General features: G+C 45.9%; 3 protein-coding genes and 1 long non-coding RNA gene across 8 annotated transcripts; 3 read left to right on the forward strand and 1 right to left on the reverse strand.

Annotated features, from left to right (window-relative positions):
• Positions 1 to 372: 372 nt before the first annotated feature.
• On the forward strand, positions 373 to 14,284 carry fasn (fatty acid synthase). The gene is made up of 42 exons (XM_085903460.1): positions 373 to 670; positions 2,263 to 2,398; positions 2,485 to 2,637; positions 2,753 to 2,926; positions 3,094 to 3,294; positions 3,368 to 3,490; positions 3,632 to 3,747; positions 3,854 to 3,988; positions 4,056 to 4,530; positions 4,594 to 4,781; positions 4,845 to 5,034; positions 5,111 to 5,205; positions 5,288 to 5,422; positions 5,528 to 5,731; positions 5,814 to 5,929; positions 6,007 to 6,179; positions 6,246 to 6,437; positions 6,499 to 6,579; positions 6,698 to 6,883; positions 6,958 to 7,137; positions 7,214 to 7,417; positions 7,562 to 7,878; positions 7,957 to 8,358; positions 8,437 to 8,601; positions 8,673 to 8,788; positions 8,888 to 9,042; positions 9,116 to 9,319; positions 9,394 to 9,544; positions 9,616 to 9,794; positions 9,969 to 10,088; positions 10,175 to 10,297; positions 10,372 to 10,595; positions 10,662 to 10,845; positions 10,914 to 11,065; positions 11,172 to 11,263; positions 11,336 to 11,730; positions 11,830 to 12,021; positions 12,108 to 12,317; positions 12,403 to 12,614; positions 12,692 to 12,790; positions 12,876 to 13,127; positions 13,231 to 14,284. The coding sequence occupies exons 2-42, from the start codon at positions 2,272 to 2,274 to the stop codon at positions 13,366 to 13,368; spliced, it is 7,530 nt and encodes a 2,509-aa protein (XP_085759586.1). The 5' UTR covers positions 373 to 670; positions 2,263 to 2,271; the 3' UTR covers positions 13,369 to 14,284.
• Positions 14,285 to 17,081: 2,797 nt separating this feature from the next.
• Positions 17,082 to 19,434, forward strand: mettl9 (methyltransferase 9, His-X-His N1-histidine). 2 transcript variants are annotated; one of them, XM_085904701.1, is made up of 6 exons: positions 17,082 to 17,172; positions 17,281 to 17,436; positions 17,578 to 17,768; positions 17,859 to 18,068; positions 18,166 to 18,350; positions 18,487 to 19,434. In XM_085904701.1, exons 2-6 carry the CDS (start codon positions 17,344 to 17,346, stop codon positions 18,711 to 18,713), a joined length of 906 nt encoding a protein of 301 aa, XP_085760827.1. In that variant the 5' UTR covers positions 17,082 to 17,172; positions 17,281 to 17,343; the 3' UTR covers positions 18,714 to 19,434. The 2 variants fall into 2 exon arrangements, with proteins under 2 accessions (XP_085760827.1, XP_085760826.1); XM_085904700.1 differs by having other exon boundaries at positions 17,085 to 17,436.
• Positions 19,435 to 19,741: 307 nt separating this feature from the next.
• On the reverse strand, positions 19,742 to 22,682 carry LOC147039118 (uncharacterized). Its single transcript, XR_015063257.1, has 4 exons — positions 22,533 to 22,682; positions 22,382 to 22,463; positions 22,240 to 22,317; positions 19,742 to 20,837 (listed from the first exon to the last, which is right to left on the reverse strand). It is a non-coding gene; the product is annotated as an uncharacterized LOC147039118 (long non-coding RNA).
• On the forward strand, positions 20,158 to 25,394 carry kdelr2b (KDEL endoplasmic reticulum protein retention receptor 2b). 4 transcript variants are annotated; one of them, XM_085902999.1, is made up of 8 exons: positions 20,158 to 20,226; positions 22,389 to 22,443; positions 22,536 to 22,565; positions 22,989 to 23,100; positions 23,619 to 23,719; positions 23,809 to 23,967; positions 24,076 to 24,328; positions 24,450 to 25,394. In XM_085902999.1, exons 4-8 carry the CDS (start codon positions 23,010 to 23,012, stop codon positions 24,482 to 24,484), a joined length of 639 nt encoding a protein of 212 aa, XP_085759125.1. In that variant the 5' UTR covers positions 20,158 to 20,226; positions 22,389 to 22,443; positions 22,536 to 22,565; positions 22,989 to 23,009; the 3' UTR covers positions 24,485 to 25,394. The 4 variants fall into 4 exon arrangements, with proteins under 4 accessions (XP_085759125.1, XP_085759127.1, XP_085759126.1 ...); XM_085903000.1 differs by lacking the exon at positions 20,158 to 20,226 and adding an exon at positions 22,257 to 22,333; XM_085903001.1 differs by lacking the exons at positions 22,389 to 22,443; positions 22,536 to 22,565 and having other exon boundaries at positions 20,208 to 20,226.
• Positions 25,395 to 25,402: the final 8 nt, after the last annotated feature.

Genomic DNA, 25,402 nt, shown 5'->3' on the forward strand with positions numbered 1-25,402 from the left:
TTTCGGCTCGTCACTGCGAGGTTATTCACGTTCAATGTCGATTTACGTAATCGTAAACCTGATCGCTAAGTCTGAACGTGACCGGGAGTAACAAAAATAAGTCAATATTGGTCTTTTGATGATATAGACTGGCGAATTGTAGGACAAAACAAACAACAAATGCATCACATTGAATATATGATTGAAGACGCGCGTCACAATAACCACATACTGGAACGATTGTTTTGATTCACGCAGCAAATGCCAGCAAGTCTTTTATTAAAGCAGTCTTCAAAATCAAAGGAGACGCAGAGAGAGAGTCTGCAAGGTCGCTTTGAACTCCACTAACCGTTTCCCTTATTTATTTGTAATTTTTTTTTTTATGCATCTAAACTACGAGGGGCGTTGAATGAATGCGAGCCCGGCCTCTTTTCTCATTGGATTGCCCAGGCAGTCAGCCCATGTGGCGTGGCTAAGCTCAATGTGAGACATTTAAATTCATCAGAGGGGAAGAAGCGAAAAGGCTCAAGTGCGGATGCTGCTTTTCACCCACCGCTTCGTTGATAGTCGACATAGCCCCCGCCCTCCGCAAAGTAACTAACGGACTAAACTCGGGAGGGCCCCAGAAGCGCCTTTGCATCCCATCTAAGCGGCTGTCGCTCCTGGCTTAAGCGGAAGAAATACGACACAGGTAAGCACGCTAACTGCTTCGAGCTAGCGGGTTACATCTTTACATTTCAAATGTGTGTTAGCTAGCCTCGTGATGGGATGTATGAATGAACTAGGATTCGAAAATGATTTAACACAAAATGTGTCATACATGGAGTGTGACATTATGTAATGAATGTGTCCTCAATGTTAGCCCAAAAAACAAAACTGGGCAGAGTATTTGTATTTTCTCTGCCTGCCAATTGACTAGAGTTCACGGTTGCTGGTAGCAACTGGGTGAACGAAAATCAAGTAACACAAGGGTGAAAAGACTTTCTCAAGCAGACTGAGGAATTAATTGTGTGTGTGCCAAAAGTAGAAGGGTGGGGATGAAAATATAAAGAGCCTGACTGACTGGCACATGGCCATCATAGCTTTTTGGAAAATACTTCAAAGCCATCCAAAGTAATTGGACACATTTGCTGATCAACAATGACACTAGCTCAAAGTGTATTGCACTTGTACGTGATGCATTCAGACATATGAACAAATTCAGATGACACATTTCTGGACGTATTACGTAAAACTGGACAATGGTTAGGGATCAAGGATGTAAAAAGCACGTTTGTCCTCCTCAATTGCAGGTGGATGAGCGAGCATGTGTTTCCTCTAACAGGTTGTACGACAAGTCAAAACTTGTTTTACTGCTCGCTGAGATCATCTGTGAAGTTTCCTCAATGGATTCTTTCGTAGAGGCAACCTGAGTCATAGCCTGACATCTCAGTGGTCACGTGGGAAATAGAATTTGACATAAGTTAGTCAACATTGTTACTTTGTTTGTCTAGGAATATACTCGATACAGTAAGAGAAGAAAACAGTTGAGATAAAGGATTGAGAATGGAATACAATGCATTCTTTAGATATGCTGTGGTTATTATTCCAATTTGGTAAAATACAGAAGCCGATAGAGCACGTACGCTTGACAATCAGTCATTCTGCTAAGTCATGGCCAGGTTGTTTACGTGCGAGCCGGTTCAGTTAAGGCTGCGTCTGGTACTGAAGGGGTCATTTTAATCCCAATGAAAGCGCATCCTGAAATCCAAATCCCTTCAGGAAAGGTTCAAAATAACTGTCGTGCTCTTTAACTGTTGGAGTCCACAGAATTCCTTTTTAATGTCAAATCAATTCTATGTATTATGTTTGAACATCTAAGCATGATGGCTGAATTGTATTAAATTCAGGGGCAGCTCATTGGCTGTTGAAAGCACCCGCTGACATAAAGGCATGGCCCAGAAAGGAAGAACAAAGAGCAAGACAGACACACACACACACACACACACACACACACACACACACACACACACACACATCACTGATGTGTACACTAGTCTGCATTGACTACATTGTCTGCTGAGAAATTGCTTGTTCATGCGTGCTTTGTAGGAACCCTCATTTCCAAACCTGCCAGTCAAAGCCGACACAATTCCGCATGCTTTGCTGCTAAAGCATCTTCACAGCCGCTATTCAATGCGTTTCTTTTCTGCTCGGGTTCTATTTGTTCATTGGTAAGATGAGAGGCATTCGCGATGGCTGGATTTGTAGTATTTGTGACCCATTTCCCTCATTTGTTCACAGAAATCCAGCATGGATGACGTCGTCATCGCGGGTATATCGGGCCGGTTGCCCGAGTCCGACAACCTGGAGGAATTCTGGGAGAACCTCATTAATGGCGTGGATATGGTGACAGAGGATGATCGCAGGTGGACACCGGGTGAGTACATTCAAGGATATTTGCTGACTCTGTTTTTCTCGATGGACCTATATCTAGTCATTGGTACATTCTGGCATGTATTTCAGGCCTGTACGGTCTCCCAAAGAGAAACGGTAAACTGAAAGACATCAGCCGTTTTGATGCGGCATTCTTTGGAGTCCATCCCAAACAGGCCAACACCATGGACCCTCAGCTTCGTCTCATGCTGGAGGTTGCTTACGAGGCTATAGTTGATGGAGGTAAGGACGCTGGCGATAAAAGCTTTTGGGTGGAGGAGCGAAACGCACGATAACATCGGTTTGCTGGAATGTCTGATCGGATTTGAATCCAAATTGATATGGCCTCGTCATCCAGGACTGAACCCCGTTAGCATGCGTGGCAGTAAAACCGGCGTCTACATCGGGGTGAGTGGTTCCGAGGCTGCCGAGGCGCTGAGCAGAGATCCAGAGGAGCTTCTTGGCTACAGCATGACGGGCTGCCAGCGTGCCATGTTTGCCAACCGACTCTCCTACTTCTTTGATTTCAACGGTACACGTGATGCGGTTTCACTGTTCACCTTCATATAAAATAAGTTTTAAAGCCTTTTACAAATGCTTATGGCTGTTTTGTTTGTTTAAAATTATTATTCGTGTACATATATTAATGGCTCTGTGGAAGTTTGAACCCTTTGGTGTTTGGGCTTCCTTTTTGCGCAGGCCCCAGCACAGCCATCGACACAGCCTGCTCGTCCAGTTTACTAGCTTTGGAAAATGCCTTCCAAGCTATTCGCCTGGGCCACTGTGACGCCGCCTTGGTCGGGGGAGTCAACCTGCTACTCAAGCCAAACACCTCGGTGCAGTTCATGAAACTAGGCATGCTAAGTCCCGATGGCACCTGCAAGTCCTTTGATTCCTCAGGTAAAAATAGTTTGATCCGTGCGTTTCAATCAATGTGCATTCCATGTATTGATCTTCTGATTGTGTCGTCAAGGTAATGGATATTGTCGCTCTGAGGCAGCAGTGGCGGTGTTGCTGACCAAGCGCTCGGCAGCGAGGAGAGTTTATGCCACGGTGTTGAATGCCGGCAACAACACGGACGGATACAAAGAACAGGGTGAGCCACGCTTGCTTGGTTCAATGATTTGTGGGACAAGCATTAAATGACAGAAATGAGCTCGGCGCCTCTTAGCCGCATGGCCAAGTAGTGGCATGTGTGTGAAAAGAGTTGTCTGGCTGATTTGCCTTTGTCCTGTAGGAGTTACGTTTCCGTCAGGCGAGATGCAGCGGATTCTAGTGCAGTCTCTCTATCGAGAGGCAAATATCACACCAGAGCAGGTCGAGTACATTGAAGCGCATGGCACTGGAACAAAGGTCAGTGCATTGTTTGATTGATTTGATTTTCTTCCAAATCATACCTGAACCTAATTTCACTTGCGATAGATTCACGCTCGGTTATGTTTATCTTCTGAACTTGCAGGTGGGTGACCCCCAGGAGGTCGGCGGGATCGTCAGTGTGTTCTGCCAGCCAAATCGAGAGCCGCTGCTTCTTGGGTCCACAAAGTCCAACATGGGCCATCCTGAACCGGCATCCGGGCTGGCTGCCATGGCCAAGGTGCCGTGTTTGATTCGGTTGTATCCATTTGCGATATTCATAAATACATCCTTGATCTTCTGTGTAGGTGTTGCTCTCTTTGGAGAAAGGAGTGTGGGCACCTAACCTCCACTTCAACCATCCCAACCCTGACATTCCTGCCCTCACCGACGGTCGTGTTCAAGTTGTCGACCGGCCTATACCTGTCCGCGGTGGCATCGTAGGAATAAACTCCTTTGGATTTGGGGGCTCAAATGTCCACGTGATCCTTCGCCCCAATGAAAGGAGCACTCAAACACAGGGTGACGTTTGTGCACCGAGCAGAACAATCCCCCGAGTGATTCAAGCTTGTGGCCGGACCGAGGCCGCCGTGAACTCGCTGCTCCAAAAAGCCAAGGAAAGCAGTCACGATGAAAGCTTCCTGTCTTTGTTGAACGGAGTGTCTGGAGGTCCCACCGCTGCTATGCCCTATCGAGGCTACGCGCTGATTGGCTCTCAGACTGACGTCACTGAAGTAGAGCAGGTGCAGGCCACGCCCAGGCCCCTCTGGTACATATGCTCGGGTGAGTTGACAGAAACACCAATTTGAATTGGTATTCCGGACTGACCCGTTTTGCTTCTCACAGGTATGGGGACGCAGTGGGCCGGCATGGGTCGCAGCCTGATGCAGCTGCCGGACTTCCGAAAATCCATCATGCGCTCCGACGTGGCCTTGAAGGAAACGGGCCTGGTCGTGTCCCGTCTTCTCATGGATGCCGACGAGGCAACTTTTGAAGACACCGTTCATGCATTTGTTGGTCTGGCTGCCATACAGGTACGATGTTGACTTTATTGACTTGGCTTTTTTGTTTTAACTTGCGCTGCCTTCTGATTGCAGATTGCTCAAATCGACCTGCTGGCTAAAATGGGTCTGGAGCCGGACGGTATTGTGGGCCACTCTGTCGGAGAGCTGGCTTGCGGCTACGCTGACGGTTCCCTCAGCCACGAGGAGGCCATCCTGGCTGCCTACTGGAGAGGACGTTGCATCAAGGAAGCTGATCTTCCTCCTGGGGGAATGGCTGCCGTAGGTAAGAGAGGAGGAGTGTCATGGCATCACAATTGGAAGAACTGCTAAAGAAAAGAAATGGATGCATGATGTTTCAGGATTGACATGGAAGGAGTGTATCGCTCAGTGTCCCAAGGGCGTGGTCCCAGCCTGCCACAATGCCGAGGACACGGTCACCATCTCCGGTCCTCAGGTCAGACATGTTTACATTGCTGTCATTCAATACTAACCGCCATCTATCGAGATTTCACAAGTTCAACTCATTTGGTCATTAGGAGGCAGTCAGCAAGTTTGTGACCGAGCTCAAAGAGCAGGGAGTTTTTGCAAAGGAGGTGCGCAGCGCCGGCGTGGCTTTCCACTCGTACTACATGGCGTCCATCGCGCCAACCCTCTTAGCTGCCCTAAAGAAGGTATTCATTCATTCGCACACTTTGATTGACTTTTCCTGTGCTTTTTTGATACTTTACAATGATGGACGATGATGATTCTGATCAAAATGGTTTTCTCTGGTATAGGTGATTAAGAGTCCCAAGCTTCGCACAGCCCGTTGGGTGAGCACCAGCATCCCTCAGACAGAATGGGACACACCTCTGGCGCTTCGCAGTTCAGCCGACTATCACGTCAATAACCTCGTGAGCCCGGTTCTCTTCCAAGAGGGCCTCAGCCTGGTGCCTGACAATGCTGTTGTGTTGGAGATAGCGCCTCATGCTCTTCTGCAGGTGTTTACTTCTTTTCATTTGACAACAGTGAAGCAGTAAAGAAAAAAATGGAATCTCCAATGGATCTGTCATCTTTCCTTAGGCCATCCTGAAGCGTAGCCTGAAGCAATCGTGTATTTCACTTCCCCTCATGAAGAGAGGTCACCCCAATAACCTTGAATTTTTTCTCTCAAACCTCGGCAAACTTTACATGAAGGGGTCAGTAAACATCTCACTCCGCCCGCATCCAATGATAACATTGTGATTGACCATTTATTTCACGTGTGTCTTTTTAGCATCAACATGGATGGTAACGCTCTGTGTTCAGCTGTTAAATACCCTGTGCCAGTTGGCACCCCGATGATATCTCCCTTGGTGCACTGGGACCATTCTCAGACATGGGATGTCCCCAAGGCAGAGGATTTTTCCTGTGGCTCGGGATCAAATTCAGCCATCGTCTACAACATCAGTATGGGCAGTACTTTGTTTTCTTCAGGAAAATCGTTTTTCCACTAACCCCTTGTTTTACGGACAGACATGAATCCGGAATCTCCAGATTATTATCTCATCGGGCACTGCATCGATGGGCGTGTCCTTTACCCAGCCACGGGTTACCTGGTGCTGGCTTGGCGTACCTTAGTGAGAAGTCTGGGACTTGTCATGGACACAACACCTGTGACATTTGATGATGTCACCATCCACCGGGCCACAATTCTGCCAAAGACTGGTGAGCGACTTCTTAAATTCCCATTTTAAAATGGATTGTTTTGACTTTTTGTCCTTCACAGGTCTTGTCCAGTTAGAAGTGCGTTTCATGCCCGCCACCAACAAATTTGAAGTTTCAGAGAATGGAAACCTGGCTGTCAGTGGTAGGTACTTTTAGAATGAATTAAGTTACAATCCTATTTTTTGTATTTTATTTTAAGATCCCACAATTAGTATGGATTTAATGTCAGCCTTCAATTCCAACAAGTTTGTCATTTTCAGGAAAAGTCAGTGTTTTGGAAGATGCAGCCCTGGATTCATTCCACAGTCAGTTGAACCAGGAAGCTTCCAAAGACAACAAGGACCCCAAACTGAAACTTTTGTCACGTGACATATACAAGGAACTGCGACTGCGTGGCTACGATTATGCCGAGACTTTTCAGGGCATCTTGGAATCCAACAATTCTGGTCAGTTATTTTGTACGTAACAAATTCAAGTGTGGATTCCCCTGTCGCAAATAAATGTTCTTTCTTCTCTCCAGGTGACAATGGGAAGTTGCAATGGACAGGAAACTGGGTTACCTTTCTGGACACCATGCTGCAGATGATAGTCGTCGGGCTTTCCGGCCGGAGTCTTCGTTTGCCAACCAGGATTCGCTCGGTATGCATCCATCCCGCTGTCCACCTGGAGAAGGTCTGCGAGTATGCTGATGGAAAACTAGGTATGTGTTCCACTCTCACACGGAATGTTGGAGTCATATGGCTTAATGGCATCCAAATTGCTCTCATCTGACTTAGCCGTGGCAGTCAATGTCAACCGCTGCCTGGATAAAATCACCGCCGGTGGAGTACAGATCAGCGGGCTTCATGCAACTGTGGCGCCACGTCGTCAGCAGCAACAGAGCCCCCCAACCCTGGAGGAGTTTTCCTTTGTTCGCTATGTGGAGACGGAGTGCCTGGCCAAAGATGGGAAGCTTGTGGAGCTGCTAAAGCATTGCAAAGGTGCTGATCTGGATCTCCATTCAAATGTGCCATTGTATCGTGATGTCATTTTATGTTCCAATCTGCTGAATTTATATCGTTCTGAAATTGAATCGAATCTAATTTCAATGGATTGCTGAACAGCCTCTCATTGTCTCCATCTAGGTTTAATCCACAAACTGCAGGAGAAGTTGTCTTCTCATGGGATGAAGCTCAACATCCCGGGGCTACAGGAGACATTGGAAAACTCCATTCCCACATCTGATTCCTCTGCGCCCGGCTTGATCCGGTTACTCGACATGCTCTGTGACCTGGAGCTGAATGGGAATCTTCGTTCAGAGCTGGAGCATACGGTGCAAAACCAAAGGGCGTGTCTGCTCCAGGACAGTCTGCTGCGGGGCCTTCTGGATGGCCCAGCTCTCAGACACTGTGTGGACACCGCCTTGGAAAACAGCATGCCTGGCAAGATCAAAGTCTTGGAAGTAAGAAACTCAGCAAATAGGGGAGGGTCGAATGCAATGTTATGTACGTAATGCATCTTTTTGTGTATCTCTCGCCAGGTTCTATCCAACGATGGTCAGCTCTTCTCCCCTGTAGTAGAGCTCCTCAATATCCAGCCCACGTTGCGTGTGGACTATGTCGCCACGGCAGCCGACAAGGATCTTCTGGCTCCCTATCACAGCGACCTGGAGAAGCTTGCAGTCACACCAGCACAGTGGGACCCTCTGTTGGGCCCGGCTCCGGGCGGTTCGGTCGGAGGGGCCGACCTGGTGGCGTGTAACCACGCCTGGGGCCCTCTAAGGGTAGACCCTCATATGCTGATGACAAATCTAGCTTCTGGGGCCAGGCAAGGGGGGTTTGTTCTCCTCCACACGTTGCTTAAGGGAGAGACTCTTGGGGAAACGGTGAGCTTCCTCGCCAGAGTCAACGACGATGACAATCAGCAAGGACTGCTCACACAGGTCAGTGGAGAAGATGTAGTAAACAATTCTCCTGACAGATGAACATGTCTTTACATGTTCTCTCCTCCTTTTCTCCAGGATGAGTGGGAGAAAGTGTTTTCTGAAGCTTCACTCACCCCGGTGGCCATCAGAAAGTCCTTTTACGGCTCAGTGCTCTTTCTCTGTCGCTGTCTGGCTCCTGCCAAACAAGCAAACATCCTTGCTGTGGATGGGGATGACTACAAATGGGTGGAAACGCTCAAGGTAAGCGCCATTAAGTAAAGAACGTCAATGTGGCTCTTTTGCTGAAAATGTCTTTGTTGCTCTCGGAACAGGCAACTCTTGCGGAGCCCTCAGATTCTCCCGTGTGGTTGACGGCGTCTCAGCCCCACTGTGGCATTGTGGGAATGGTCAACTGTCTGCGGCAGGAACCAGGTGGCGCCCGAATACGGTACGCCACAAACAAGCCCAATGCATGCATCTTTGTCATCATTCAACCTTTTTTTATACATTATCGATGTTTTTCTTTTTTTTTGGTTCCCCCCCCCAGGTGCGCATTTGTGTCAAATCTAAACAGCTCATCAGAAGCGCCGACGCTCCGGGTTGATGATTCCTCGATGCAGGCGGTGCTCAAGGGGGACCTGGTCATGAACGTATTCAGAGACGGACACTGGGGCGTATTTAGACACCAACTCATAATGCTTGGTAAAAGATGGTTCCTTACTCTTTCGATATTTTCAAGAGATTATTCTTGATGAATTCCACCTGTAACTTGTAGATGGAAACCAAGAGCTGACCGAGCACGCCTATGTCAACGTATTGACGCGGGGAGACCTTTCGTCGTTGAGCTGGATTGCCTCGCCGCTCTGCCATTTTGTACCGCGCGACCCCAGTGTGCAGCTGTGTCGCGTCTATTACAGCTCGCTTAACTTCAGAGATATCATGCTCGCCACCGGCAAGCTGCCACCAGATGCTATTCCAGGTAATAGCTCAATGGAATGAAGAATTTTGCTCTTGTTTGTAAGAGCAGTGATATTGAATTTCCCGGTGGCGCAGGGGACTTGGCATTGCAGCAGTGCATGCTGGGTATGGAGTTTTCTGGTCGTGATCCTGACGGTCGACGTGTGATGGGACTTTTACCTGCTAAAGGCTTGGCAACGTGCGTGGATGCTGATAAAAGATTCCTCTGGGATGTCCCTTCTGGCTGGTTAGTATCCGTCGTAGGCATTTCCACCTCATTTCCTGGCGGTTGATTTTTTTCTCTTCTGACACACGCAGGACTCTGGAGCAGGCCGCCTCGGTGCCAGTGGTCTACGCCACGGCCTACTACTCTCTACTGGTCCGTGGCAGGCTGCGCCCTGGAGAAAGTGTTCTCATCCACTCGGGATCAGGGGGTGTTGGGCAGGCCGCCATTGCTATTGCCCTCAGCAAGAACTGCAAAGTCTTCACAACAGTCGGTGAGTTGCTTTTATTATTGACATTGATTGGCAAATCAATCTTTCCAAAAATTATTTGATGGTGAATGTTGGACTTCCCTATTCAAATCATTGCAAAACAATATAGATGAGCAGATATCGGTATTCTTTCAAGGTAAGAAGAAAAAAAAAAAATCTTTGCTTTCATGGTTGCAGGCTCAGCGGAGAAGCGCGCATACCTGCAGCAGAGGTTTCCCCAGCTGTCGGCAAACTCCTTTGCTAATTCCAGAGATGCGTCTTTTGAACAGCACGTCCTTCTCCACACCCAGGGCAAAGGTTTGTGTCATAAATTGGCTGTGATGCAGCCCAAATAAGGAAAGTAAACTCATGGCCCACTGACAATACCATCTAATATCATTTAGGTGTGGATGTGGTCCTCAACTCTCTGGCTGAGGAGAAGCTGCAAGCCAGTATTCGCTGTCTTGCCCGACATGGACGATTCCTGGAGATTGGCAAATACGACCTTTCCAACAATTCTCCTCTCGGTGAGTAAGAAGCCAGGCTTAATCCAGGTGATGGCAGACTGTTCGGTTTTTTGGTGAAATGTTCATTCCTCCAGGTATGGCTCTGTTCTTGAAGAATGTGGCATTCCACGGCATCTTGCTGGATGCTCTCTTTGAAGAGGGCAATCGTGAGTGGGAAGAGGTGTCGCAGCTGCTCCAGGAGGGCATTTCGGGACGTGTCGTCCAGCCTCTAAAGACCACCGTCTTCGAGAGGGACCGAGTCGAGGAAGCCTTTCGATACATGGCCCAGGGCAAACACATTGGGAAGGTCCTTCTGCAGGTTAGTCAGATTTATTATGATTATCATTATTGCAATAATGCAACCCTCGACTGGTTTCTCACACAGGTGTGTCACGAGGAGACGGCGACACCTTTAAGGATCCCAGCCCTCCGCCGTACCTACTGCCTCCCATCGCACTCCTACATCATCACCGGGGGTCTCGGGGGCTTTGGCCTCGAGCTCGCTCAGTGGCTGACTGAAAAAGGAGCCCGCAAACTGGTGCTGACTTCCAGATCTGGAATCAGGAATGGTAAAAGGTCGAACGAGAACACACTACAATTTGTATGAGATGACTTATACGTAAAACTTCCTTCAAAGGTTACCAGGCAAAGCGCGTGAGCGAATGGCAAAGTCAGAATGTGGAGGTGCTGGTGTCGACCAGCGACGTCAGCACGCCCGAGGGAGCGGAAAAGCTCATCGCTGAGGCCTGCGGGCTGGGTCCGGTCGGTGGGCTCTTCCACCTTGCCATGGTAATATACTCTTGCTTTGGTTGGAATGGTCGAGAGAGCACCAATTTGAGTTGTAGTTGAAAGCTTAGCTATGTTTGTACTGAATTCCTTTTTCTCACGTCTGCAGGTTTTGAAAGATGGCTTGTTGGAGAATCTGACTCCCCAGCTGTTCATTGAGGTCAACAAACCTAAATACCATGGCACCGTGAACCTTGACAAGTAAGACATGCCTTCTTCAACGTGTCTATAAGGAAGGTTACTGACTGACACACTTGAACTCTGTCTGTCTAGAGTCACAAGAAAATCCTGTCCAGAACTGGCTTACTTTGTTGCCTTCTCATCGGTCAGCTGCGGTCGCGGCAACGCCGGCCAAAGTAATTACGGCTACGCTAACTCAGCCATGGAACGCGTGTGTGAGAAGCGGCGTCACGATGGCCTTCCGGGACTGGCGGTCCAATGGGGGGCCATCGGGGACGTGGGTGTGGTGCTGGAGACTATGGGTGGCAACGACGCCGTGGTTGGCGGCACCCTGCCGCAGAGGATGGCCTCTTGCCTGGATGCGCTGGACCGCTTCCTGTGCCAACGGAGCCCCGTGATGTCCAGCTTTGTGCTGGCCGAGCGGACCGTGACAAAAAGCGAGGCAGGAAGCCAGAGGGACTTGGTGGATGCCGTAGCTCACATTCTGGGTAAAATTGACTTTGATGAGATGGAAAACAAATGAGATGTTGGTGTTTTATTTAGTAAGCAGCAGCGTGATCAATGCGAGCGATGTACCTCTTCCTTAGGCGTGCGGGATGTCAACAGCCTGAACGCCGACACTTCATTGGCCGACTTGGGCCTCGACTCGTTGATGGGTGTGGAGGTTCGCCAGACTCTTGAGCGCGACTATGACATGGTGATGGCCATGAGAGAGATCCGGCAGCTTACCATCAACAAGCTGCGTGAACTGTCCAATCAGAAACCAGACGGCTCAAATGGTGGTACCTCACGTCATATTTGCGTATCTCTGAATACTGTTCTCGAAAGTTTGGTTTGATTGAACTCAATTTTCTCCTCGCTCCAGCAAAAAAGGACGTCATTCGAACCATGTCAGAGTCTAATCTGACAGAGCTACTCGTCAACCCGGACGGCCCCACGGTAACATCACTCAATGACGTGCAGAGCCAGGAAAGGCCGCTGTTCCTCGTCCACCCCATTGAGGGCTCCGTTGCTGCCTTCAAGACGCTTGCCTCCAAGCTCACCGTGCCTTGTTATGGCTTGCAATGCACCAAAGGTATTGTCAATGATGCTCTTCTGAGCTATTTTGGGCTTATTTTATGACTAAGACTAACCCCCCCCAAAATGTCTTCTCTCCTCAGCTGCTCCACTGGACAGTATCCAGTCTCTGGCAGCGTACTATGTGGATTGCATTCGACGCGTTCAGCCAGATGGGCTTTACAGAATCGCCGGCTACTCATTCGGTGCCTGCGTGGCCTTTGAAATGTGCACCCAGCTGCAGAACCACAAACAGCCCGTGGAGAACCTCTTCCTCTTTGACGGATCACACTCGTATGTGGCCGCCTATACACAGGTTCGAGAATTTTTATGTCCTCTATGAATGATGGCAAGAAGTAGGAAATGACATTGAACAAAAGATTTGCTCTTTAGAGATACAGGGCCAAGCTAACACCAGACAAAGAATCCGAGGCTGAAACTGAAGCCTTGTGTGCCTTCATCCAGCAGTTTACGGACACGGAGTACAGCAAGGTAAAGAACGTCTTGGCCAGCGTCTGTGGCTTTATTAAAAAAATGACAAAGGGCTGATTTAAAAATGTCATCGTCACGTCACCAGCTCCTGGACACGCTTCTCCCGCTGCCGGACCTGGAGGCTCGTGTCAACGCGGCGGTGGACGTCATCACATCCACCCGCAAGAACATAAGCCGGGACTTGCTGAACTTTGCAGCCTCCACCTTTTACTGCAAGTTGAAGGCAGCCGACCGTTACGTCCCTACTACCAAATACAGCGGCAACGTCTTGCTACTGCGCGCCAAAACCAGCAGCGAATACGGACAAGCCTTGGGAGCTGACTACAAGCTCAGCGAGGTAAGAGCATGAGTCAATTCAATTCAGAAACAATAAGAATCATTGAATCCAAAGATATTCTCTAGTAACAGCCCTACTGTATTCTACTCTGATTTGTTTTCAGGTATGTGACGGCAAGGTGTCGGTTCACGTCATTGAAGGCGACCACCATACGTTTTTGGAAGGAGAGGGAGTGGACTCCATCAGCAGTATCATTCACAGCTCACTGGCTGAGCCAAGAGTCATGGCAAGGGAGGGTTGAAACACATTCCATACTTGCATTCTGGTTCCCCACCCATAAATATGTTTGTTAGTGTATGCAACAGTACGTTTAGCTTTGTTTCATTTGGGGATTATCCCAAGTAGGTTTTGCACAACACATTTTGTGCCATTTTGCTATATTGACTATTATTTAACACTTTCTTCATTGTATAATATTTTTAAAAATAATCTTGAATTGAATAACAAATTAACTCTCCCCCCCAAACTGCTGTCTTACCCCACTGGGTAAAATATATGTGCTGTGAACTGATGAACGGAAATGTCCTTGATTGTATTGTAGAGAATTGCGACATAGGAAGTGAGCTATAAAATTGCCGGATAAGCAAGTCATCTTTTATCATCTCACAATTGTATGGACCTATTTTCATATGAAACAGGGTGTGATAGTGATAATCAGATAAATCAATAACATTTCACAGAAAGTCGCACTAAATTTGAACTCTGGCAGTATTATTCCAAATAGTGCAATGTTTTGTTGAAACTGTTAGCATTTAAAAAAAAAAAAAATACTTTGACAGAAAGGTTGTGTCAGAGCTCATCCCAACTCATAATGACGTAGGACTACCGTGAACCATGTCCACGTGTTGTCTTGAAGAGGTGAGAAGGGGGAGTTCAGCTAATTATTCATGGCAAAATCTTTTTCTCTTCTGGATAATGAAGGACAGAAGGAAAGTTTTGTGTTTGCGGTACTTTTGCAGGGGGCAAAGGCAGTTGGACGCAAAAGTATTGCTCGATATAAAAACCTTCAATCTGGTCCCCCTGCAAGCAACTGCGAACATGATTTCTGAGACCTGTGATCTGGTCAATGAAGGCTTGGATGTCAAAGGACACAAAATATTCAATGTATTTCTGAAATAAATGTATTGTTGCAGCTAATAAAAGCCTCTCACCAAGTATTTCACAAGACTTTTTTTTCTGGAAATAATTGAAATCATGAATTCTTTATATAATGAGCACACTGAACTTTGTGTGAGTACTTTTGCCACATTTGTGTGTTGTTTCACTATTGTATTGTTTAAATCTTACTTTCCATCTTGATATGACAATAAAACCGAGTGTTGAGGCTTTCTGTAATGTGTGTGTATTTTTTATTATTATTGTTAATATTATAGCCGGATAATTGCCATCAATTCCGGACATGTTTAGTGGTTACACCGTAGTGAGTGAACGATTCGTTAAAACAACGAATATTTTCAGTGAACGTGAGTGAATGAATCACTTCCTAATGTAAGAGTGTCCGAGTTCAAAAGAACGAATCTTTTCAGTGAACGTGAGTGAATGAATAACTTCCTAAGGTAATGTAGTGTCCGAGTGACGTCAAAGATCCAACAGCCAATCAGGAGGTGGGGGTGAGGGCGGGTGTGGCACTTTTCACTTTCCGTGAAGCTTTGACCATGATTTTTCCCTAATAAAGTGGCCTGTGATCAGGTACACCTGAAAATGGCGATGTACCTAATGGGGTGTCCAAGTGACGTCACAGATCAGACAGCCAATCAGGAAGTGGCCTGTTATTAGGCACACCTGAAAATGGCGGTGTACCTAATGGCGTGTCCAAGTGATGTCACAGATCCAACAGCCAATCAGGAGGTGGCCTGTTATTAGGTACACCTGAAAATGGCGAGGTACCTAATGGAGTGACCAAGTGACGTCACAGATCAGAAAGCCAATCAGGAAGTGGCCTGTTATTAGGTACACCTGAAAATGGCCGCGTACCTAATGGAGTGACCGAATGACGTCACAGATCCAACAGCCAATCAGGAAGTGGGGGTGAGGGCGGGTGTGGCACTTTTCACTTTCTGTTAAGCTTTGACCATGATTTTTCCCTAATAAAGTGGCCTGTGATTACATACACCTGAAAATGACAGTGTACCTAATGGAGTGTCTAAGTGACGTCACAGATCCAACAGCCAATCAGAAAGTGGCGGTGAGGGCGGGTGTGGCACTTTTCACTTTCCGTTAAGCTTTGACCATGACTTTTTCCCTAATGAAGTGGCCTGTTATTAGGTACACCTGAAAATGGCGGTGTACCTAATGGAGTGTCCGAGTGACGTCACAGATCAAACAGCCAATCAGGAAGTGGGGGTGAGGGCGGGTGTGGCACTTTTCACTTTCCGTTAAGTTTTGACCATGATTTTTTGCTCAAATCCGTATCCTAACAATTTTGCGAGTTCGTTCTGTCAAAGAGAAGACCAGTAGATCAATCAGACCAAATTTACCAAATGTTTATTCCTAACAAAGCGCACTAATACAGGCCTGGGTCCCGGGTCCCTCACACTAAAACTCGTGCGTTTTTGTGACCACCAAAAGACGACACATTCTTCCGGGTTGCCCAGTTTTAAAGAAACATAATATGAATATTAAAGCATGCAAAATATTGTGTGATGATTGGTCGATGGTCATCTCCTCCCCGTCGAGGTGTCATCACTGTGGTCAGGAGTTGGGGATTTTCCTCTCGAAGCCCAACCACCTGGACGTGGTATTGTTCTTTGTTCTCGTTCCTCACCGACCTCGAGGTGTTATCGTCTGGTACTCCCTTCGTTCCGTGCCATCTCGTACTGCCTGTCTGGTACTCCCTTCCTGGGCCTGTTCCATAACTCTTAGAAGAAAACAAGTTCATGCAGTGTGCCTACACATTCCTCACCCCCCACCAATCCACACAAGCACTCCAATACTAGATATTATATTGATATGATTATATGTTTCACACAACCTTAAAAAATATGTTTGCTAACCGCTGAAAGCACATTTCCCTTTATTTTTCCCTAATGAAGTGGCCTGTTATCAGCTACACCTGAAAATGGCGGCGTACCTAATGGAGTGTCCGAGCGACGTCACAGATCAACCAGACAATCAGAAAGTGGGGGTGAGGGCGGGTGTGGCACTTTTCACTTTCATTTAAGCTTTGACCATGATTTTTTTCCCTAATGAAGTGGCCTGTTATTAGGTACACCTGAAAATGGCGGGGTACCTAATGGAGTGTCCGAGCGACGTCACAGATCAACCAGCCAATCAAAAAGTGGGGGTGAGGGTGTGTGTGGCACTTTTGACTTTCACTTGCGCTTTTTCCCTAATGAAGTGGCCTGTGATTAGGTACACCTGAAAATAGCGGTGTACCTAATGGAGTGTCCGAGGACGCCACAGATCCAACAGCCAATCAGGAGGTGGGGATGAGGGCGGGTGTGGCACTTTTCACTTTCTGTGAAGCTTTGACCATGATTTTCGTACGGAAGAAGATTTAAGCCAGTGAAGGGGAAAAAAAGACGAGGGGTGACTGGATTCTGGCTTTTTTTCTCAGAATTCTGACTTTATTCTCAGAATTCTGACTTCGATCTCTTTGTGTGTCTTAACATGTGAAGACTTTGACTTTGACTTTAAAGTCAGAATTCCAACGTTTTTTTTTTCTGAAAAAACGTCTGAATCCTGTCACCCCTCGTTTTTTCTTTTCCTCACTGGCCCTAATCATCTTCCGTATCCCGTATTTTTGATTATTTAATTTATTAATAAAAAAAAAAAAAGGATCAGTGTGTGTGTGTGGGGGGGGGGTTGTTTGAACAAATCTTTTGCGTGAACTGATTCTAAAGATTCAATTCACTTAAAAGAACTGAAATGCACATCACCGTTACACCGGAAGTGTCATACCCGGAAGTATTTGTTTTCCTTCTGGGCAGGGCAGTGCAGAGGCTTACGTGGGTTGGCCGACCACCCTCCCTCCCACCCACCCATCGGGCAAAGCTGACGGACGGATGAACACTTCCCGGCGTTTATAAATCCACCGCACCCTCGAGTTTGTTTGCTTGCTTGCTTGCTTATTTTGGAGGCGAATTGTCCTGGCGTGTGCGGGTCAACTATCCGCTTGCTCACAGAGTTGTTGTCCATTATGTGTCACCTACAGCTGAGGACATTGATTTTTGTGGCGTGGGTGCTGGGTTTCGTCGTCTTTCTGCACTCCCTCAGGATGACGGCCAAGTACGCGAGAGGTTCACTGGCCCGGTCACTTTTAGTCAACATGATGAACGAAGGGGAAGGAACATCGGTGGAGACACAGGAGGTAGGATAACAACACGTTATGAACACTGTTACGTTTAGTGAATTTGTGGCAAGTGTTGTTTTGTGCAGAGTACGACCTCTGACCCTTGCCCAGTTTTGCTGCAAAGACCTGATGGTTTTACTCAATGTTCTTTTGTTGCAGTGGTACAGATGCTGCCCCGATCTGCTCGGGGAGTCTCTCCGACCTCTATTTGTTCAGAGTCATCTGGATTCAGGCACCAAGGCATTCCTCAACCAAAGCATTGAGAAGTCAAACTGGTTGTTCACACAACTTTATCACTCGTTTGTATCAAGTGTCCTTACCCCTCTGGTTTCACGCACCTCCATCAACGGGTGAGTCCATTTGAGGAAACACAGCCGTCTCCATTTTCACATAGAGTGCACGTTTTTGTGTTTTTTTGAACCGTGCGCTCTCCTGCTTAGGTTTCTGGGGCGTGGATCTATGTTTGTGTTTTCCATGGAGCAATTTCAGAAACTCCTAAAGATCAGCCCAGATTGGAAGGCAGAGAAACTTCTGGACCTCGGAGCTGGTGATGGTGCTGTCACAGAAATTATGAGAGGCCATTTCAGGGAAACTTATGCTACCGAGATCTCGCCACCGATGAAATGGCATCTCCAAAGGAGGAATTTCATGTAAGGATTTGGAGGTTTGTTTTGATACAATCAATAGTGGATTCACTTTATTATTGGTTGAAAGCATTCTTATGTGTATTTGTTGTTTCATCCGCAGATTGATGGGTATAGACGAGTGGCAGCGGAGCGGCCTTCGGTATGATGTCATCAGTTGTCTCAACCTGTTAGACCGCTGCGAGGATCCTCTCCATCTCCTGCGGGACATCAGGCGATCGCTCGTTCCCCAGACCGGACGCCTCATTCTGGCTGCTGTTCTTCCCTTCCAGCCCTACGTAGAAGTTGGTCAGTTCACATTTTGTCAAATCATTTCCAAATCGGTTTGTCCTTTTAGGGAATACCATTTTTGCACTGTCTGGTTGATGTGAATATATATTTGAAAGTATTTTTTTGTCACCAATTCTGTGTCATTTCTTCATAGGTGGGAGATGGCAGCGTCCCCAAAAACATCTGATCGTACAAGGAAAGACATGGGAGGAGCAAGTAACCAGTCTGTCACAAGACGTCTTCCAAAAGTTGGGATTTGAGGTAGAGACTGTGACCCGATTGCCATATCTCTGTGAAGGGGACAAATACAAAAAATACTATGTTCTCGACGATGCAGTTTTTGTTTTGAAGGCATCGAACGTGACTGAAGAGTTCGTTTAATGAAAATGGGTGCACCCATTTTGCCAAAATGAACCCTGAAAGCATGGCTTTCAAGTCCAATTAATGTGGGGAGGGGGGAACACAAAAAAAACCCTTTTGTGACAGTGATACCTCATCAGTTTGAAGAAAAGGTGACCTTTTTCCCTTACCTTGAACTGTGTAGGGTTGGTACACATCGCTGTATTGTACTGTATTAGGTTTTTATGTGGGAAGTAGAAAGTAAACTGTTTACCTTTCCACATCAATGTGAAAAATCCAATCGAAATGCACATTCATTTCCATGATTTCAATGACTGATTCATCCATTTTTATACTTGTATACGTGATAGTGGTAGATTAAGGTTCCCTCAAATGAGACCCGTTTTATTTTTCTAACAAAACCTGTTTTGAAAAGCACAACTATTGAAATCAGTGTTGTGCCATCCATTTCAGTACCTCATTATGTACAGATGGAAATAAACACCCACCAGCTCTGTGATTTTATAATAGAGAGGATTCCACTGATCAGCTGTTACTTGTGTTCGAAAATTACTGTAGCCATTTAAATGATCTATTTTTTTGCGTAGTAACGGTTTAGACATGTCTGAGTGTTCAGTTAGCTGAGGGGGACATATATTGCTTATTGTATTGAATCCTGACACAAGCAATATTTGTATTGTAATGCAGTGACTTCCTAAATAAAGAATATCATGACATTTTTCAACTGAACTGTTGAAATATATATATTCTTTTCATTTGAATTGCGGCAGTACCGACAGACACAAATTGTTTTCTCCAAACTAACGACTAACTTTACTGCATGAAAGGATGCAACAGCGGGGAGATGATGCTTCTCTTTGGGTAATCTTTATTTTATAACAGTAGTCTTTTGCAATTTCACATTGGATTGCTGTAGCCAATTATTATTATAATAATAATAAATAAATTCATTTGCTCATATCATTACAACTGGCTCATAAATTTGTATGACACTCAGACTATATGACAAAATATTATAAAATTGACAAGGCTGGTCTTTTTGACTGGTTTTGAGCATCTTTTATGCGTGTTGACTTCATGATCCGAACTCGTGTCGCATGCATGATGTGGGATGTCTTTTGCGCAGGTTACCAAAGACACACTTTTGTGTGACTTGAATTGAGCTTTCTCGGCTCCCGTACTCTTCCGCTTCGACGAGCAGCTATCTCATCAGGTTGTTGCCATTTAGGCTTTCGAGTGAGCCATGTCAACTTTTTACAAGCGTTCCATTTGCTGTATATATGTACACGCACATGTGTAAACAATGCCACGAAAGGAGAATATATGTTAGTCGTTTCGTCAGTGGAACCTCGCTAGCTCTCGTGAAACAAGAGGTGGAGCGTTAGCTAACACGCCCACAAGTAGCACTCATTCGGCTGTCAATCAATGGATAATTAAGGAAAGCGTTTGGACTTCAACTTTGTTTTTCCATGTCCAACTTGAAGACTGGTGGCTCCACGTCGGCTGTTGGTCTTCTATCTGCAGTTCTCGAAAGGTAGCAACCTCCCCATTTTTCATGTGGCATTATGCCTCTGGTGACCAGCAAGGTGGACCTTGACATTTGCCTCCTGTTAGGATACGGATTTTAGCTATTGATCTGACTCCAAATTATGATCAACACTTAACACAAGTTTCTATGTCCTAATCCACACACTGGCGCACCTAACAATTTTGCGAGTTCGTTCTGTCAAAGAGAAGACCAGTAGATCAATCAGACCAAATTTACCAAATGTTTATTCCTAACAAAGCGCACTAATACAGGCCTGGGTCCCGGGTCCCTCACACTAAAACTCGTGCGTTTTTGTGACCACCAAAAGACGACACATTCTTCCGGGTTGCCCAGTTTTAAAGAAACACAATATGAATATTAAAGCATGCAAAATATTGTGTGATGATTGGTCGATGGTCATCTCCTCCCCGTCGAGGTGTCATCACTGTGGTCAGGAGTTGGGGATTTTCCTCTCGAAGCCCAACCACCTGGACGTGGTATTGTTCTTTGTTCTCGTTCCTTACCGACCTCGAGGTGTTATCGTCTGGTACTCCCTTCGTTCCGTGCCATCTCGTACTGCCTGTCTGGTACTCCCTTCCTGGGCCTGTTCCATAACTCTTAGAAGAAAACAAGTTCATGCAGTGTGCCTACACATTCCTCACCCCCCACCAATCCACACAAGCACTCCAATACTAGATATTATATTGATATGATTATATGTTTCACACAACCTTAAAAAATATGTTTGCTAACCGCTGAAAGCACATTTCCCTTTACTCCTAATCTTAAATGTGTCATATATGATTTCAAAAAGTATAGTTTTGATCATAGTTGGCACACATGAAAAGTGAAAGTGTACCACTTTGTTCTTCTAAAATTATGACTTGAATGTTAAAAAAAAAAAATGTGTTAGTTGGTATTGTTATTTGCTTGAGAAGCTGACGTCATCTTGTCATAGCACACCAGGGAGAAGGTGAGCACATGCAAGCAGCTGACATCTCTCACAAGACCTAAGTGCCAGGTACTGCACAATATCATCACACTCGTCTGGATTTGTTTTTTTATGACATTGATGCAAACCAAGTTAGTCAGAAACATATATTTAACTGACTTGGTTTGCGTCAGTGTCATGGAAAAACTTGTCCAAAAGTGTGTGGTGGTGGTACTGTGCAGTACCTGGCTGCCACTTCAGTTTTGTCCCAGATGTTTGCACTGTTTGAATGTGCTCACCTTCCTTCCCCCTTGTGCCTGCCACGAGAAGTAAGTGAGCTCATCAAGCACTTCATCTGCTTGCATGTATGCAGGGCCTTTTCAAACTGCTTATCTAGTCAATCCATTGTTCAAGTGGAATGTGAGTCTGTGATTGATGAGCAAATTTGCTCCTTTGAAGTCTTTCATGCTTGCTGGTCATTGCATTGGCTGCAAAGTATTGTTTGTAAACCCAAGTGTCCACTACTATGTTTTCAGCCCTATGGTGAGTGTCACTGCAACAGACAAGTCTTTGCTGCTTCTTTCTGTGTCCACATGAGTCAAAGTGATGCAATTGCAGTCAAAGTGATGCAATTGCAGTCAAAGTGATGCAATTGCAGTCACTTTGAGTCATGTGGACAGAGAGAAGCAGTCAAAGACTTGGCTGTGTTCAGTGGCTGAAGACAAACACTCACCTCAAAGCTGAAAATAGCCTTCCAAAACCTAAGTGCCACTTTGCCCGCCCCCAAACCCTGCCCAAATTCAGCCTGGCCAATCACGACGTGGCGTAAATTTGCATAGCCGAGCCTACTTTTGGACAGCCAACCAGAATGCTTCATTTTTAGCAAGCCGCGCCTACTAATCTAACCCCCTAAATCACCTCATTTACATATTCACGCCCATTTTTCAGCTAATCACAGTCTTTGCTTTTCATTACTCCGCCCATTTCTAGAGCCCTCAGCCAATCATGAAGCAGTACTTCAGTCCTATTCCCGCCCCATTTCTCAGAAATTCCCCAGAAAAAAAAATCCGTTTTGGAATTTAACATACCAGTGCAGAAGCTGAGTTATTCATGGCAGCAGGTATTGCGAGCTGCATGACCAGGAATCAGATCTTGTGCCTTGCTGCCTGTCAAAAAATAGAGGTAATTATTGGTAAGACTGCGCAATGAGGAGCGTTTAAAGTATCTTACTTCTCAGGTTGCAACAAGACCAAAGTGTTGCTGCTCTGGTCCTCAGCTTCCGCTGCAAGCAGGTACTTGATGGTGCTCCACGCTGGACACAAAAAAACAGTAATTTAATTTCTTAAACATGTTAAATTGTCATCTGCTTTGCTTGTCTTACCAGCAGAGGGCTCTTCAGGCAGCACAGACCCAGGTCAATGAGCTCAGAGGCTGAACTGTGGCAGGCTTTGCACTTTCTGGACCAGGATTTGCCACCTCTGCCTGGAAATTTTTCGTTTTGTTTTATGGCGTGGTGGCACCAGCTTCAATGCGCATGACTGACACCTACTGGTTGAAGTCATATGAACTGGAAAAAAAGTGATTCGTTCACTCTCGTTCACTGAAAACATTCGTTCTTTCGATCGAATCGTTCACTCATGAGCCAACACTAAAGCGGATCCGATTTCCTATTGGCTATTGTATTTTTCGTCACGCCCTCGAGCCACGTCGCGCATCGCTCGCCATTTTCCCCAATCTTAGCGGGCTACAATCACTTAAAGCTCTTGTTATTTTCATCCAAAAGCGATAAGGGCCCACATTTGAGGTCATCTGCGACTCTTTTTGGATCACTTCACAGTCCCTTCACGTCTGCTGAAACATGAATATCTTCAGGCTAACCGGCGATCTGTCCCACCTAGCAGCCATCATCATCTTGCTACTAAAAATATGGAAAACCCGTTCTTGTGCCGGTAAGTCGCAACATACCCTCACGAGCAACTTGCACTTAAGATAGTGCCAATATGTTGATGACATATGAAGTTCCATCGTACGATTATGTACACATCTGTAGTCGTATTATCACTTAGTTTTAGCTAGCCTGCTAATGTCGCTTATCACAGGTGTGTCATGTCGTACATTCATTAATGGTTGTCAGCGCAATTGCTGCTAAATTAATTATAGCTTCATTTGGAATGCGAGGAACCTTATAGGAGCTTCGTGGTTTGGTGAATAGATAGATAGATGCTTGCTATGGAGCTTTGTTAGTGTAGCGGGATCCTAACTTTAGATACTCGGGATCAAAGTCCAGTTCATCTCAGAACGATTGATTATTGGTGCTTTTTTTCCCAATTTATCTTGATTTTATTTTGGCGAGAAAGGTAACTTTGTTTTGGTGGTGTGGTTTCTGACTGACGTGGCATCAAGCAGCACCCACCCTTCAGTCGTAACAGTTGACACCAACCTAAAAGAATTGTTTCAATGCTTGCAGGAATTTCCGGAAAGAGTCAGATCCTTTTTGCCTTGGTCTTCACCACTCGCTACTTGGACTTGCTCACATCCTTCATCTCTCTCTACAACACAACCATGAAAGTGAGGCCCTGCAGAGTGCAGAAAAGCACAATTGTCACATCATATCGACTTCATGTGCACGGACCGACTTCTGCCCATTTGTCTTTCAGGTCATCTACATCGGATGTGCGTATGCCACCGTCTACCTGATCTACATGAAGTTCAAAGCGACGTACGACGGAAACCACGATACATTCCGAGTGGAGTTTCTCGTCGTTCCCGTCGGCGGCCTCGCATTTCTCGTTAATCACGACTTCTCTCCGCTGGAGGTCAGGCTCGCTCTTTGTTGACACTGTGGCATCGGTAGATGATGGAGATAACCTCCAATATATCTATATTCTTCTCATGTCACCAACATTGAGTCTGTTGCGCTCCAGATCCTGTGGACTTTCTCCATCTACTTGGAATCAGTGGCCATCCTGCCGCAGCTCTTCTTGATCAGTAAAACGGGCGAGGCTGAGACCATCACCACCCACTACTTGTTCTTCTTGGGACTCTACAGAGCCCTGTACCTGGTCAACTGGATATGGAGGTTCTACTTTGAGGGATTCTTCGACATGATCGCCATTGTTGCAGGGGTGGTGCAAACCATCCTCTATTGTGACTTCTTCTACTTGTATGTAACAAAAGGTAAGTCCTGCTGCCTTTGCATATCTGTCCGTGGATATGATGCACATCATGTAGTATGTGATTTTTTTTTTTTAAAGAAAAATATGTTGCAAATGAATGTCACAATTTCCTCTCATTGTAGTTCTCAAAGGGAAGAAGCTTAGTTTGCCTGCTTAAGTGCCCAAAAGACTGAAAGAGGGGGACGGACAGGCCTGGAGGAGGAGATGACGCAGTGGATACCTGGGACTCCCCTCTTCCCATCAATCAAGCAACCACTCCCTCCTTTTCAACTCCCGTTGGGCTAGATAGAGTAAGATGCCTGAGACAGAGCAAGTAGGAGCAGCTGTCAGCATTGTCTACTGACCCAGCATCTGCAGAAGCTTGTTTGAAGCTTATTGGCTCTCTGTTTGACGCATCTTGCATTAAGTTTTTTTATTACTTTGTATAAAGGAAGGGCAGCAAAAGTCAGAAACATTTTCTATGTTCAAAAAAAAAAAAAAAAAAACCTTATCTGAAGATATGTTTGAGGTTTTGTTGCATTTGCAATTTCATTTGGCCTTGTACAATACTGAAGCAGTTAGGGTGGGATATTCACTTTTTGAGGTGGTATGTGTTCGAAATAAATGCACATTGCTTTTTCTGTCATTTGCATTTTGAGAGAAAGACATTGAATCCATCAAACTTGGTGAAAAAAAAATCTAATTTTAATCAGTTTTAGCAGCAAACAGTCATGGGTTTTTTTTAACGTGATTTTTTGGGGGGAAAAAACACAGTATATTTACGTGACTTTCTCCAACCATCATATTCATGATACTGATTTTGTGAGTGCTCATTAAACTGTTAGGGAAACATTACAGTAATGCAGGGTTTGTATATTTCTGGTGGCTGCAGATGTTCATCATCTTTGTAATGAACAAGTCACAATTGTCCCACTGTTGTGTATAATTGTAACTTTTAGATCACACTAATGCTCTACAGAGTTGGCTTTGTTTTCTTGGGTGTTCACGCAGGCAATTCAAAATGTTCAATGATCAGCTTTTTCATCATGTTGCCAATGCCACCACAAATAAAGGTGATACAATCCCTTGTCTTGTG

The sequence above is a fragment of the Syngnathus leptorhynchus genome, chromosome 22, assembly GCF_054491065.1.
Source record: "Syngnathus leptorhynchus isolate UIUO chromosome 22, UIUO_Slep, whole genome shotgun sequence".
Lineage (NCBI taxonomy): Eukaryota > Metazoa > Chordata > Actinopteri > Syngnathiformes > Syngnathidae > Syngnathus > Syngnathus leptorhynchus.

What these genes read in the sequence shown, in the direction of transcription:
- fasn (XM_085903460.1), top strand. Translation starts at nt 2,272, where the DNA reads ATGGATGACGTCGTCATCGCGGGTATATCGGGCCGGTTGCCCGAGTCC. An exon ending in CGCATGGCACTGGAACAAAG is followed by an intron (nt 3,748 to 3,853) that starts GTCAGTGCATTG and finishes CTGAACTTGCAG; the next exon opens with GTGGGTGACCCCCAGGAGGT. An exon ending in TGGGATGTCCCTTCTGGCTG is followed by an intron (nt 9,545 to 9,615) that starts GTTAGTATCCGT and finishes TGACACACGCAG; the next exon opens with GACTCTGGAGCAGGCCGCCT.
- mettl9 (XM_085904700.1), top strand. Translation starts at nt 17,266, where the DNA reads ATGTGTCACCTACAGCTGAGGACATTGATTTTTGTGGCGTGGGTGCTG. An exon ending in CTCCAAAGGAGGAATTTCAT is followed by an intron (nt 18,069 to 18,165) that starts GTAAGGATTTGG and finishes TTTCATCCGCAG; the next exon opens with ATTGATGGGTATAGACGAGT. An exon ending in CCAGCCCTACGTAGAAGTTG is followed by an intron (nt 18,351 to 18,486) that starts GTCAGTTCACAT and finishes ATTTCTTCATAG; the next exon opens with GTGGGAGATGGCAGCGTCCC.
- kdelr2b (XM_085902999.1), top strand. Translation starts at nt 23,010, where the DNA reads ATGAATATCTTCAGGCTAACCGGCGATCTGTCCCACCTAGCAGCCATC. An exon ending in GAAAACCCGTTCTTGTGCCG is followed by an intron (nt 23,101 to 23,618) that starts GTAAGTCGCAAC and finishes CAATGCTTGCAG; the next exon opens with GAATTTCCGGAAAGAGTCAG. An exon ending in ACGACTTCTCTCCGCTGGAG is followed by an intron (nt 23,968 to 24,075) that starts GTCAGGCTCGCT and finishes GTTGCGCTCCAG; the next exon opens with ATCCTGTGGACTTTCTCCAT.